General features: G+C 39.7%; 2 protein-coding genes and 1 long non-coding RNA gene across 3 annotated transcripts; all 3 read right to left on the bottom strand.

Annotated features, from left to right (window-relative positions):
- Positions 1-2823: 2823 nt before the first annotated feature.
- Positions 2824-3478, bottom strand: LOC139192704 (uncharacterized). The gene is made up of 2 exons (XR_011577001.1): positions 3340-3478; positions 2824-3101 (listed from the first exon to the last, which is right to left on the bottom strand). It is a non-coding gene; the product is annotated as an uncharacterized lncRNA (long non-coding RNA).
- A 1852-nt stretch (positions 3479-5330) lies between these two features.
- LOC103433163 (cytochrome b-c1 complex subunit Rieske-4, mitochondrial-like) lies at positions 5331-8263 on the bottom strand. The gene is made up of 2 exons (XM_008371399.4): positions 7372-8263; positions 5331-6253 (listed from the first exon to the last, which is right to left on the bottom strand). Exons 1-2 carry the CDS (start codon positions 7763-7765, stop codon positions 5610-5612), a joined length of 1038 nt encoding a protein of 345 aa, XP_008369621.2. The 5' UTR covers positions 7766-8263; the 3' UTR covers positions 5331-5609.
- Positions 8264-8351: 88 nt separating this feature from the next.
- Positions 8352-12799, bottom strand: LOC103433164 (glycine--tRNA ligase, mitochondrial 1-like). The gene is made up of 9 exons (XM_008371401.4): positions 12291-12799; positions 11562-11944; positions 11316-11433; positions 10929-11123; positions 10622-10846; positions 10326-10385; positions 10135-10215; positions 9640-10045; positions 8352-8941 (listed from the first exon to the last, which is right to left on the bottom strand). Exons 1-9 carry the CDS (start codon positions 12657-12659, stop codon positions 8709-8711), a joined length of 2070 nt encoding a protein of 689 aa, XP_008369623.1. The 5' UTR covers positions 12660-12799; the 3' UTR covers positions 8352-8708.
- Between the last annotated feature and the right edge of the window lie 867 nt (positions 12800-13666).

Genomic DNA, 13666 nt, shown 5'->3' with positions numbered 1-13666 from the left:
TATTGGCAGAGGTCATCTCACTAGTCTTCTCGACGAAATGAGGTGTTACAAGTTACTACATTCAGCACATTGAAAGTCGAATTTGATATTGAACTTCGCAGAACTAGCAGCCTTGTCTACAGGCTCTAGATACCGAAGGCCGAGAGTGTTCCTTCTTCAGCACAATCGCAAGATCGAGAAGTCAGCCGCGCGCTCAATGCAACATCAACATATTTTACTCCTCGACCGATGAGTTGGCACGCCCCGTATACAACCGAAGAACATAGTTAGCTTATTAGTTACTCGGCCTGCGCGCCACATAGGCTTGGTAGTTTTTAGGGTCAACAATGTGTCGGACTGTACCTTATAGCAAAGGAATGTTGGCCAGGGTAAGTTTAAGAGCAATGCATGAAAGTAAACGATCGAAATTAGCAGCATTTGGTTGCCCAGATTATTGGACCTTCGTCCACAAACATACCAAGGCGAATGCAAAACTAGCCACTTATTGTTGTGCAGGTTCCAGAAACATTTCATCTGGCGTTGCAAGAGATTGAATAGAAGTCATCTTGCATTTACTAAATTTGATAAATATAAATAACGGCACAAATAAAACTTGAAACTAGGGTTTAGTTCTTTTCATTGTATACTTCTTCCTCTTAAAGGTAATGCATATATCTACACACACATACATCCACATCTTGTGGTACAAGCAAATATTAAAGGACTCCAAGCTAATGTAGGAAGGAATCTACACCAAATTAAGAAACATAATTACATTACAATTTTATTTGGTTAACTCATGCCAACACTCTCCCTCAAGTTAGTGTGCATATTTCTCCTAAGCCCAACTTGTTCAATGAATCACGAAATCTTCTAGCAAGAATGGCTTGTGTTAGGATATCTGACAATTGTTCTTCAGTCCTCACAAATGGAATATCAACCAACTTAGCATCTAGTTTCTCTTTTATGAAGGGTCTATCTACCTCAACATGCTTGGTCCTATCATGTTGTATTGGATTGTTAGCCATTTCTTGTGCAACTTGATTATCACAGTACAACATAGATCCCTTGGGCTTGAATCCTATCTCGGTAAGTAGAAGCAAAAGCTACATGAGTTCACCAATACCATGTGCCATTCCTTACTCAGCTTCTGATGACAACCTCGCCACCACATTTTATTTCTTACTCCTCCAGGTCACAAGGTTTCCGGCTACAAATGTAAAGTACCTTGATATAGACCACCGATCAATTATACTTCCAGCCTAATTTGCATCAGTGTGCCCTTTCATCTGCATATGTCTATATTTTTCTATACATCAACCTTTTTCCTGAAGCACCTTTCAAGTAACTTAGCATTCGCATTATTGCCATCTGTGGTCCTCGCTCGGAGCATGCATAAATTGACCGACCACACTTACTACTTAAGCAATATCTGGCCTTGTGAGTAACAAATAAATCAATCTTCCCACTACCTATTGATACCTCTCCTCGTTAGTTAGGACTTGATAAATTGCAAGATGATGATTATGCACGGTAGGAGTATCTACTGTTGACATGCCAGCATACCAGTCATATAAAAGGTCCAATACATACTGACATTATGACAAGTATATTCTTCGTAAGACCGGGCAACTTCAATTCTTAGGAAGTATTTGAGTCATCAATTCTATCTAGAAGGTAACACATAAATTGGTTGAATATTTTCTGAGTTAGTACTTATCTCAAGGGTATCCGTTTGATCATGGACAAGTACCTGAAGAGTGGGAGAGGGTGGGTTGTAATCTGTTCCATGTTTATCAAGTCCATTTGGGCTGGAACCTGTGCCGCTGCCATTCTTATGCGTGTTCTGGAGGTCAGCGGGCTCACTTAGGCAATTCTTCAGGTCGACAAGATCACTTGTGCACCATGGCCACTTATGGAGGTCAGCAAGCCCATTTGGGCAGATCTCAGGGCTGCTGTTTTTCTGTTTCCTGACTAGCAAGCCCATTTGGATGGGGGAAATAGTCACGGTCCAAGTCTCCCTCCTAAGGTTGTGGTCTTGTCTCGTTGGGCAGTTCTGATGTAGCATGCTTTGGTATATCAAAATAGCCACAGTTCTCGCATATGCATGTCTCCCTCTGAGGAGTATGCCTGGGTAGAAAAAATAATTCATCTTCACAGAAGGTGACATACATATACCGTGTAGGTGGATGATAACATTGATAGCCTTTTTGTTGAGTATTGAACCCAAGAAAAACACACTACAGTGCACACAGATTGGTTTTTTGTGGAAATGGGTGTATGCCACATATCAAAAAGTTCGTGGTTCTAGGTGGAGGGTGAAAGAGAGCGTGACATGGTCTGCAAGCATGGCCAAAGGTGTTTGAAAAGAGAGAAACACAATGGCATGCGGTTCATAATATAAACAATATAGGTCATTGCATCAGTCTAATATGTTTTAGGTGCACAAGCACCAATGAGGAGAGCACGGGCAGTCTAAAAATGTGTTGATTCTTTCTTTCAGCTACTTCCTTTTCTTTTCTTTTTTTTTCTTTTTTTTTTATTTTTTTATTTTTGCGGAGTTTGAAGACAAGTAGTCTCATGGAGAATGTTGTTGTCCTAGAAGGATTGGGAAACGCCGTGATCAAGATATTCGCCACCATTATCTAATCTAAGAACTTTAACATGAAGCAAATATTGATTGCAAACCATGTGATAGAACTTTTTGAAGATTTCACCCTCATCACTTTTATTTTTTCATGAGATATAACCAAGTCATTATGGTGCAATCACCAACAAACGTTATAAACCAACGTGTTCCATGGCAAATAGTAATTGTACATGGCCCCCACGTGTCAGAATGAATAAAATCAAAAGGAATTGTTTTTTTATTAAACTCGGAGAATAAGAAACACGATGACTTTTAGCTAAGATGTAAATATTACACTTTAGGGAAAAATCTGAAACATTATGAGATAACCAAATGATGCATGACCCAGTCGAAGATGCTATAAATGAACAGTCTTCATCTGTCCACTGTTACAACTTTAAACTTGATGAACACGACCATGTACAACATCATCCACATAGTACAACCTCTTTCTCTTAGTACCAGGCCCAATAATTACTTGGGTTCAGATATCCTAAAGTAAACAGAAAGTAGGAAACATTAGCACAACACAATCTAACTGCTTAGTGACTTGGCCCATAGATAATAGATTACTGAAAAAGGTGGGAACAATTAAACAGTTATGTAAGAGGGTAAGTGCAGTAACTAGGGCAACACCCCCATTGGCCGTGACAATAATATTCCATGATGGTGGTACCGTGGAGTTAAAGAGGTATAATCAGCAGATGCAATAAAGGCAGTGCTCATATTACCTGTACCATTAGATTGCTCATTTGAGGAGATCAAACTTGAGAGGGAAATTTGTGAGCCTAGGTCTTCTGGATCTGAGCCTTGCTCGTCATGCCAGTGGCCCTTGAAAAACAGCACCAATAGCCCTTTGTTCCACTACTGGACTTTGAACTCCAGGCCCATCATAACTAATGACAATGGCAGTAAGTCCAGGTCGAGCTTCATAGATTTTAGCTTATGCTGGATGTTTGTTGTTGGTATTCCCCTTGTTCTGTTTCATCTGTTCCAGGAACCATTCTAGGTAACCATGGATTTCAAAACACGTCTCATTCGTATAACGGGTTCCATTGTAGTGGCTGTATTGAAGTTTGTCTTTCTCAGCATCCTCAAAGTCTCGTACAACATGTGATGACCCAAAGAAGTGCTTACTAACCATGGCCATAGAAGTAGACCTGGCATTTTAGACCCGACCCCGTTAACCCGACCCGACCCGTTAATATTAGTATTTGGGTAGATGCTTAACGGGTCGGATCGCTAACGGGTGAACCTGTTAACAATCCGTTAAATAACGGGTCACTTTGGGTCAACCCGTTAGCATCCGTTAGTTAAGGATGTTTTAGTAATTTCAACGGGGTTGGGTTCGGGTGACCCATTAACTTAACGGATCGGATTAAACCCGACCCAAACCTGATAAACCCGACCTGTTTACGGGTCTACATAGAAGGACCGCTGTCAGCATCCTTCCCTTCCAGCATAATGGTCTTCCTTTGTGCTTCTCGCTGAATGGTGTTGAAACACTCCTCTATTCCAGGGACAGGTTTCTTTCGGAGAAGAGTACTTCGTACTGCATCGAACGAGTCATCTAGTCCCGCAAGAAAGTCATACACCCTGTCCTTCTGGAGATCATCCTCCCTACTCTTCAGGTCAGTTGCACACACCATCTTATTGGGACGTTGTTTATCCATCTCTTGTCATACCCTTTTCAATTATGCAAAGTAGATATTCACTGGACGCTCGTTTTGCCTTGTCCTCATTGCCATGCACCTTAACTCATAATATTGGGACTTGTCCGCCTCGTCATTAAACATTTGGGTAATGCTCTCCCAAATGTCATGTGCTATTGGTAACTCGATAAACAGCCCAAGAAAATGCAGTTCCATGGTTTTCAACAGCCATCCTCGGACAATCGCATCCTAGGTGTGCCACTTTGAGAACCCAGGTTCTGTCTCTTCAACTGCCAGAGTCTGTCCATTGAGATATCCCATCATATTCAAACCTTCAACATGAACTTCCATCATCCTTGACCAAATCCGAACGGTAGGGCACCCAGGTTGGGAAATTCGTTTGAAGCAAGAGCCATAACTGGAAGCACAACTTTGTTTTCAACCATCGAAGCAGCAGGTATGTGGGTTATGGGGTTTGGTTTTAGTACGAGCCTATTGTCTCGAGACACCACACTCTTGATATGTGTTTGCTGACGGTTTATTAAGCCAACAAGAGCTTTCAAGTTAGCGGTGGCTAGGGTTTAGAGAAAGAAACAGGCTGAAACCAGCTCTAGTACCAAGATAAAAGATGAAATTAGGGTTTAATTCTTTTCCTTGTATATTTGCTCCTCTCGGAGGTAATACACATACAAACACATCCAGATCTCGTGGTACAATCAAATATTAAAGGACTCCAAACCAAACTAGGAAGGAATCTATACCAAATTAGGAAACCTAATTACATTCCAATTCTATTTGGTTGACTCACGCCAACATGCAGGACCAGCCCAAGTCAATGTTACATGTTGCGATGCAACTGGCAAACGCTATGCAGGTTAATCAAAAGAATAGGACCGACCCTTAACCAAACCCCTTTTACTCTTTCTTATTTTGAAAACACCCGTATTTACTCCGGTGGTCCGAAATAAGTAGCCTCATCGGAAGGCAGTTTAGTTAGGGCTTGGGGGACCTCAAGCTGGTAAGTATGGATGGATCTGTCAACGACACAATTTAATGGTGTAAGCAGGGTGTAAGTATGAATTTGTCTCAAGCTTCAATTATTCGATTGAATCAACCGATGTAACATGAAAACTACACATGGTGAACATCAGTTTAATTGTATTATTCAGACATCAGAACTCCATCCAGAACCGACAGTGTTAACAAAATCCAAATGTGTAAATCACGACTAAAAGAAAAGTATTAAGTTTGCAAACATCACTTTCCCTGATGTAGAGGAAGCTATGAATTATGAAACCTCATGTCAAATGATGCCCCAGAAAAGAAAAAAAAAGACTGCCAGGCAATTCTCATCCGATCAGTAGCTTGTTCTCAGCCAAAAAACTGTAAGTGGGTACCTCTAGATTGAATGGTGCTGGCCCCTTGCGGATCCTGCCAGAAATGTCGTAGTGCGAACCATGGCATGGGCAGAACCAACCACCAAAATCACCAGCATTTGGCAAGGGGATGCACCCTAAGTGAGTGCAGACCCCGACAACAATAAGCCATTCTGGATCTGTAACCCTCTCTGCATCCTGTTGGGGATCACGAAGGGACTGAACATCTACACTGTTAGCCAACTTGATGTCATCTTCCGTTCTACGCCTAATGAAAACAGGCTTCCCTCTCCACTTGACAGTGACAGTAGTACCAGGCTCAATGCTGGACAGGTCAACCTCAAGGGAAGCAAGGGCAAGAACATCTTTGCTGGCAGACATGCTCAGTACAAACTTGAGGATGAGAAGCCGGATCAAGGAGGCATACACAAATCTGCCTCCTGTCAAGACGAAATAAGCAAATGCACGCTTGCTGGGGTCACCAGGTGGATACCTCTCATGGTTGTACTCATCATACACAATTTTTGAAGAAGGATTCTTCACAGCTGCCACAGTAGCTGGGACGTCTGAGAGAAAACTAATATCATTTCCAGGTGCGAGGGCTTCGGAGGAAAATCCTGAAATGAAGAACCAGACCATTCAGCAAACAAGTTTGATACACTAATGAATCTCATGCTAACAATTTCCACAATACCATGTGAAGAAACATCACATTTCCCAATCTACACCTAACAAGAAAAGCACATCAACATTCAGCAAGGCCTCTTCCAAGCAAATTACTAACCATAGGCATTTAGCGAAAACTAAAATAGCTAGATTATAACAGAACGAAATGACCTTCCAACTCCAGCCAGAGAGCGTGGGTACAACTCATATGTAATATATGTATAGTACAGAGACCGAATGCAAGTTAATTAATATAGAAAGAAGACACATGGGTTCATCATTCAACCCTTGTTTACAGCAGCTGTGACAAATATCGACCTACCTATCGAAATATCCAGAAACTAGCAATATAAATCAGTGCCACATGACGCCCGAATCTCGACATTGTGTCATACTATCAACTGAGCTTGTGTAGTAAACCGTAATCCTTAAAGAAATGACATTCATTAAAACCTAAAAGTTACCATCTTTTTATTTCCGGAACTGGAACCCTTAAAGAAATGCATATAAGTAAAAAAAGGGCTAACAAAATGGACTAATTTTTTTGTCATTTTATTAATGCGGACTTCTTCCAATCTCAATAGACAAAGCACAACATTACTAAGAAGAGATTCATACAACAATTAATGCATATCCTGCTAAACTACAGTATTCGGCAATACAATCTCCAAATATCTCCAATCAAGTTTTGAAATGCACCAAAATCAAATTGCAAAAACATCGAACGGAGCAAGTTCAAATGCTATGGATTAACAAATCGAAAAGGATCCCACTTACGGGTGACGTATCCAATTAGAAATGTTAAATCCCCATTTCGATTTAACCAAAGACCCTACGTTGGAAACAAATGGATCGAAAAAATTAGCACAAATCATTGGATTGAAAATGAAAAATGAGCAAATAATGACAGAAATGAAAAGATTTTTTTTTCAATAACCTAATCATTATAAATCAAATTTCAATTTCAAAATCTAAAAAATTAGAGCCGTGATTGGATTGAACAAGCACAACCGATTGAATAGAATCAAACCCTAAATACATCTGAAGAAGGTACGGGATGAGCGCTGACCTCTAATGAGAGATGGAATTTTGGAATTGAGGAAAAAGGGAGCAGGGGATCTGGAAGCGAAATCGGAGGAAGAGTCGTCGCTGTTGTTGTTGGTACTGAAAAGCGGATGGGATCCGCCGGAGACGAAGGCGGGGGTGGTCTGCGACGACGACCGCCACGCTGCGGCGGAAGATGAAAGCCTTCTTCCCGCGACCCTCAGCATTTTCCTCTTCTTCTGCAATCGCTCGGTACCAATGGCCTCAGCCCTCTCGAGTCTCGACGTCACCAACAAATCACAAATGCTTTTCTCTTTCTTCTTTTTGTTTTTCCTTTTTTGGGCTATTTGACCACCATAGCAAAGTCCAACCCGAACATATGCCGGCCAAAAACGTCGTCGTCCCATAAACGATGGCATAAGTAAACATAATATAAAAAGTTTGAAAACTTTGAATTTTAACGATAAAAATAAAATAAATGGTAAAATAAATAGTATCAAGATTAACTTTTTAGTGTAAAAATATAATTTTTCGTTAAAATAAACTGTACCAAAAGCTTTTCGTTAAAACTCCTTATAACGAATTTCCCAAAGTCTATTGACAATTTCTTATTATAAAATTGATTAAGTTTTTTGGTTTCCTTTGTTTATTGAAATAAATGTTTTTTTATTTCATTAATCGGTTTTTTAATTAATTACTAAAAAACCATAAAAATAGATGAATAATATACTCTTCTTTTAGAAAATTATGAGCGACAGAAAAATAGGAGTAAAATGATTAGTTTTCGATCGACTCAAATTTCAATCTTCTCATTGAAGAATGATTAGACTAATTAATCTACCCTTTTCTTATCCCCAATCCTATTTACCAGCATAGCTTTTTCGCCTTTTCACGGGAAAAGGATCATCGCCGGATCCTTTTCCTGAGGATCCGAAGATCTCGTAATTGTGTCTGTTCATCTGATTTCTAACCAAACGATAACGGGATCAGGAGGATCCTTTTCCCTTTTCACGAAAAAAATCACTGATGCCTCTCCATTCTTCAATCCAAAGCATATCGACACAAGTCGGCTTCCATAACAATTACATGAAACAGGTTAATTACTGGTTCAAGCACATTACTGCACTTATGTAATGTAGATCACCTAAGTTGCTGCCAGTTGATGCGGAAAATATGAAAAATCAAAACTTGTAGCATGTCAAATTCTCGGCCTCTTGCTACACATAATTTAAGAACATGCATCCCTCCAATTAGTTGGTTGTGCTTCAACAACGTCGTCGCCTTTGTATAGTAACAACATTTCCAACTCAACAAAACGGTATTGTATGTTTGGATCCACGTAGTGTTAAATCCATCCGAAATCTATTCATCTGCAGATGCAGACGAATGATGGGGGAACGTCTCCCACACATCAGCCCAGCTCCTCACTCCCTCAGCTACACCCTGCACCACAGATGCTGCCTCTTTCACATCAACACGGATTTGATCCTTGCTGTCCCTCTCTCTCAGTGTCACCGATGATGTTGAATCAACCGTGATTGCAAAAGGTACACCCAGTTCATCTGTTCGAGCATATCTTTTCCCAATCGAGGTACCTGATCGAATAAACAATCAAACTGTTAGAAACTCAAAACTGAATGAAAATCTACTTTAACAGTAACAGGTTAGGCTTCAAAAATTATGCATATACAATCATGTCGGTGCAGAATAAGTAACTTACTACTACTGAACCCTACTACCAGTCTACAATAAACGGACTAACTATTATGTCTGGGAACATCCCATTGAGAAGTATGGATAGATCAACATGTGATAGAACTTATATTCCATATTTCACTCTTGCAATTCAATACAGCAAGCCTATCATTTGGTAAGAGGATGTCACAAAACGCCCTCAAGTGGATTTAGCGGACGTCACTGGTAACGTCCAATACTTGCAGAGCAAAATCCAATGAAATAAGCCAAAACTAAAAATTAAACTTGGCACTGCAGCAATCATCTAACATGTTTATCTCCAACTATACCTACATAACCACACATCTCCATCTATAAAACCTACGCATTTATATTTGCAGATAATTCAAGATACTTGAAATAACAACACGGAAAGAGGAAAATAAAAAAATAATCAACATTAGCAGATAAGCTTGTGTTACTGCAATCTAGTAAACATGTTTGTACAAGGCTACCCGCACATCAACAGCTATCTTCACAAGATGCACCTACCTACTTACCCATTTATACTTCCTACATGCCAAAGAAACAAACAGAGATAATTGTCTTATTTCCATACCTGTAATGTCAATTTTATGTGAGATTCCAGCAGCAGTCAATGACTTGGAAATTTCTTTAGCAACATCCTCATACTGATGGTTCTGAACCAGAGGGAAAACTGTGCACTTGATGGGTGCCACAAGTGGGGGGAAACCAAAAACATTCAACTGTTGGTCAGCAGCTTTACTAGGCCTCGTGTAGTACGTGTGCTCAAAGAGGCAATATATAATTCGGCCAATACCAAAAGACGGTTCAATTACAGAAGGCGTGAATACTCTCTGGTGTTCTTTCTTTTTCTCCTTTGAAATTTTTACCATACTCTTCTTAATGGTTACATTCTGCCCCAGCGTGCAGACGTAAAACTCCACCTCCCCTTTAGACTCTAAATCAGCCTTCAATGCCATAGCTTCTTGTTCTTTCATGGACTGAAATGAATAACTTAATACATTAACATAAAAACTATATTGAACAGAATTACGTGATGAAGAATCAGAAGAGAGTATTCTATATTCACCTCCAACGCTTCAATTACATTCTTTTGGTTCCCCTTGAATGCAAGGCCAATCTCTTTTTTTACTGGAGTTATAACCAATACCTGAAATTACATAACAAGTAAAAAATGATACTGTTCTTCTTACAGGTGAAGTCAGGAAATCAAGTTTACTAATAACAAGAATGGTGTACATGGTCTGCAAAAAACATTACCTCTACTTCTCTTGGTTCTGGATATTTTTCATGAGCCACAAGAGCTTCACCACTTTTCTCCTGTCATAAAACAAAAACAACACTCCATAAACACATAGGTTTCTATATCAAAGTAGGGTAAAGCCTTAGCATCACTTTATGCTTTCACTCGTGTTGGTATAATACTTTCACAGACAAAACCCCAAGTCTTAAAATTCAGTCAACATATTTTTACAATCATACTATCTCAGCATAACTGATCAATAAAAAGTAATCTGCAGTAAGAGTTTATTAAAAGATACCTAACAAATCCTTACCGTATGAGCACGCAAATCAAATGCAGATCTATCAGCTATACCAACACACTCAATCCAGCCATAGGAACTCTCAATCTCAGCATCCCAACAATCAGCAGCATAGTGAGCCATTTCATTTGCAAGGTGCTGTCGGAACCTTAACCGTTTCTTGTCAATACCTAAACGAGTAAGGAAAAGATATACTCTTCCAATGAAGTAGCCCAAAGTTTCATTGTTGACAATTCCCTAAATCCAGTGAAAAGCAGCAATGTCAAACTATGATATAAAAACGAACAAGAAAAAGGTAAAATATGTTATGGAATTCAACCTTAGCAACTGATTCACCCAAACGGAATGTCTTTGCAGATTCCCCTGACATTTGTAATTCCCTAGGAAACATCAAAAACTCCAACTCTGCAACCTCTGTGAACTTTGGGTGAGATTTGTCTTGGGGATCTACAAAATGCTCAATCTCTGCCAGTGTGAATTCCCGAACTCTCAGAAGGCCTTGGCGAGGAGATATCTGCGCATACATTAACTTGTTAGGAATTGACTATTTAACATACCAAAACACAACTCATATGACCTTTTTATGTCGGTAAGAAAAAATAAAGAGTGAAAGTGTTATACAAAATTCTCAGTACCACAACCATTCATGGCCTGAAAAAAAGGAGGCATGATCTTATTCTAAAATCATAAGGGAAGGGACTATAACCTCATTTCTAAAAGCTTGTCCTATCTGAGCTGCAGCAAAAGGTAGCTTGTTGCCATTGTAATAATACAGATCTTTGAAATTCACAAATATGCCTTGGGCAGTCTCTGGACGCAAATACCTGCAGTACAACAAAGAATACATGAAACAAAAAGAATTAAAGGGGAAAAATGTCTCACAATCCATAGGTATGATTCTAACATTATAAACACAAATTAAAAAAAGCCGTTTATGCATATGAGTGCTCACCCAGGGATCAAGCCAGACGGACCAATTGAAGTTTGAAACATCAGGTTGAAAGGATAAGGATCAGATAGAGGATTCTTCGTGTCAGGGGCAGTAATACCAAACTCCTTAATCTTTGCACCTAGATCTTCAGGTGAGAGATCATCCAACACCGCAAGTATATGTTTAAGCTCCTTGGCCTTCTCTGCAGTAATGTTGAGATCCTTTTGAAGCTTATCATTACAAAAATCCTTCAGCAAGTGATCCGCTCGGTAGCAAGTCCCAGTTTTCTCGTCTTTCACCATAAGATCAGTGAATTTTTCGACATGGCCAGATGCCTTCAGAACCACCTCGGGTGTGACACAGGGGCAATCAACTTCCAGCATGTTCTCCTCAAGAACAAAATGCTACAAATCGAATAAAACATACTGAAAAGTCAATGATTATCCATTCCTTCCCCTCATTTGTGATGTTCTTCAGAAAACGAAAGCTTGTTACCGTTCTCTATAAGCAATTTGTGATAAATTACACACAAGTTTATAGGATCCCATTAGCTGATTACTGAATTTACAATAATTTGACGGACGAAATCACTGTCAAAGCACAAATTCATACAATTATATATTTTTCACAGCCATTTGATTCGCAGCATTAATTTGAAAAACCCGATGATTTGAGTTTCTGCATGTCAATGAATCTAACAAATTCAGCACGAATTAAGCAAAAAATCTAGAGCAATGAAATTAATCGAACCTGCCGCCAAAAAGCTAGCACATTGGACTTGACGGCACAACCGGGCGGGCCGTAGTCATACAGTCCCGCAACGCCACCGTAGATGTTGAAAGACTTGATGTAGAAGAGACGCCGTTCAAGCGTATTCGACACCGCCTGACGGAACGCCTCCTTGTTACCGGACCCTTCGCCGCTGCACAATGTGGCCTGGAGGTCCTTCTCGATCGAAGCTTTCTCCAGCTTGAGCGCATTCAGAGCTGCAATGGCGGCGTCAATTTCCGACTTGTCAGCCTTGCGGGCCTTCAAAGCCCGCACTTGGCTCCCCTGGCTTTCAACCTCCGACTGCTTGTCGGCGAGAGCTTTACGGAGCGAATCTTCCGGGGCGGCCATCAGCGGAGGGAGACGGAAATGAGTGGAAGGCGCAATGAGGTAGTGACCACAAGCTGCGGCTCGCCCGGGTTTAGGTAAAAACCCTAATTTTGCTTTTTTGTTTTTTTTTGTTTTTATTTCCTTTTCTTTCACAATCAGCACTTCCCTAACTGTCAGTGGGCTTATTTATGGTGAACTATCAGAAAAGAGAAACTTGATCTTCAATTAATGCTAATAGGAATGAATCAAATCATTATAATATTGGGTAATCTAATACCTAATTCATCCAGAATTTACTTAATCACACAAATATTAATTATAATTACATGTATTTGGCACAATCATTATTTGACAGTTAGAATAAGTTATGTAAATAGAGAAAGTGCGACTTTTTATAGATTCTTTGTCACCTTATGTTTTTAACACAATGTTTTATAATATTGGCACGAAAATTATGTCAAAAACATGAGAACCGTCGAATGCATTGTTTTGGTTCACGGAATTTTCAAAGTTTTCCTTTTTCGTTGACGTATTGTTTTTTTCTTTGTGGGTTTCGGCTTCCTCCCCTCACATGTGTGTGTTTTTAAATAAAATTACGAAGATAGGGGACATGGGGTCATTCCATCCGAGAGTTAACTCTTTCTAATCGCTCTGAGCGGGAAGAAAATATATTACTTTCTAATTGTTGACTAAATCACAGGGTCTTGGTTCTTCCAGACCATCTTGCGCAGGTTTAGAGAGTAAGATTACTATAGTAAACGGATGACCAAATATTTTGTGTAACTCAACTCAGTATAATCCTTCATCTTCCTTTTATTAAAAAAAAAATACTATGTAGGGTGGAAGGGACCTTAAAGGAAATAGCAAGCATCGAGCCTCCAAACAAAAGTTTGTAAGGGTGAATGCAGGACTTAATGGGGGTTTACCGAGTGGAAAAATGTTGCATTTTGCTTGTGTGTATTGTGCATTGCATGCATGTTTCGATTAGTGGATGCATATGTCAACAATGAAGAATCAAGAAACCATAA

Source organism: Malus domestica, chromosome 16, assembly GCF_042453785.1.
Source record: "Malus domestica chromosome 16, GDT2T_hap1".
NCBI classification, from domain to species: domain Eukaryota; kingdom Viridiplantae; phylum Streptophyta; class Magnoliopsida; order Rosales; family Rosaceae; genus Malus; species Malus domestica.
Note: the sequence above shows the minus strand (reverse complement) of the source record. Positions and strands in the feature narration are given on the sequence as shown.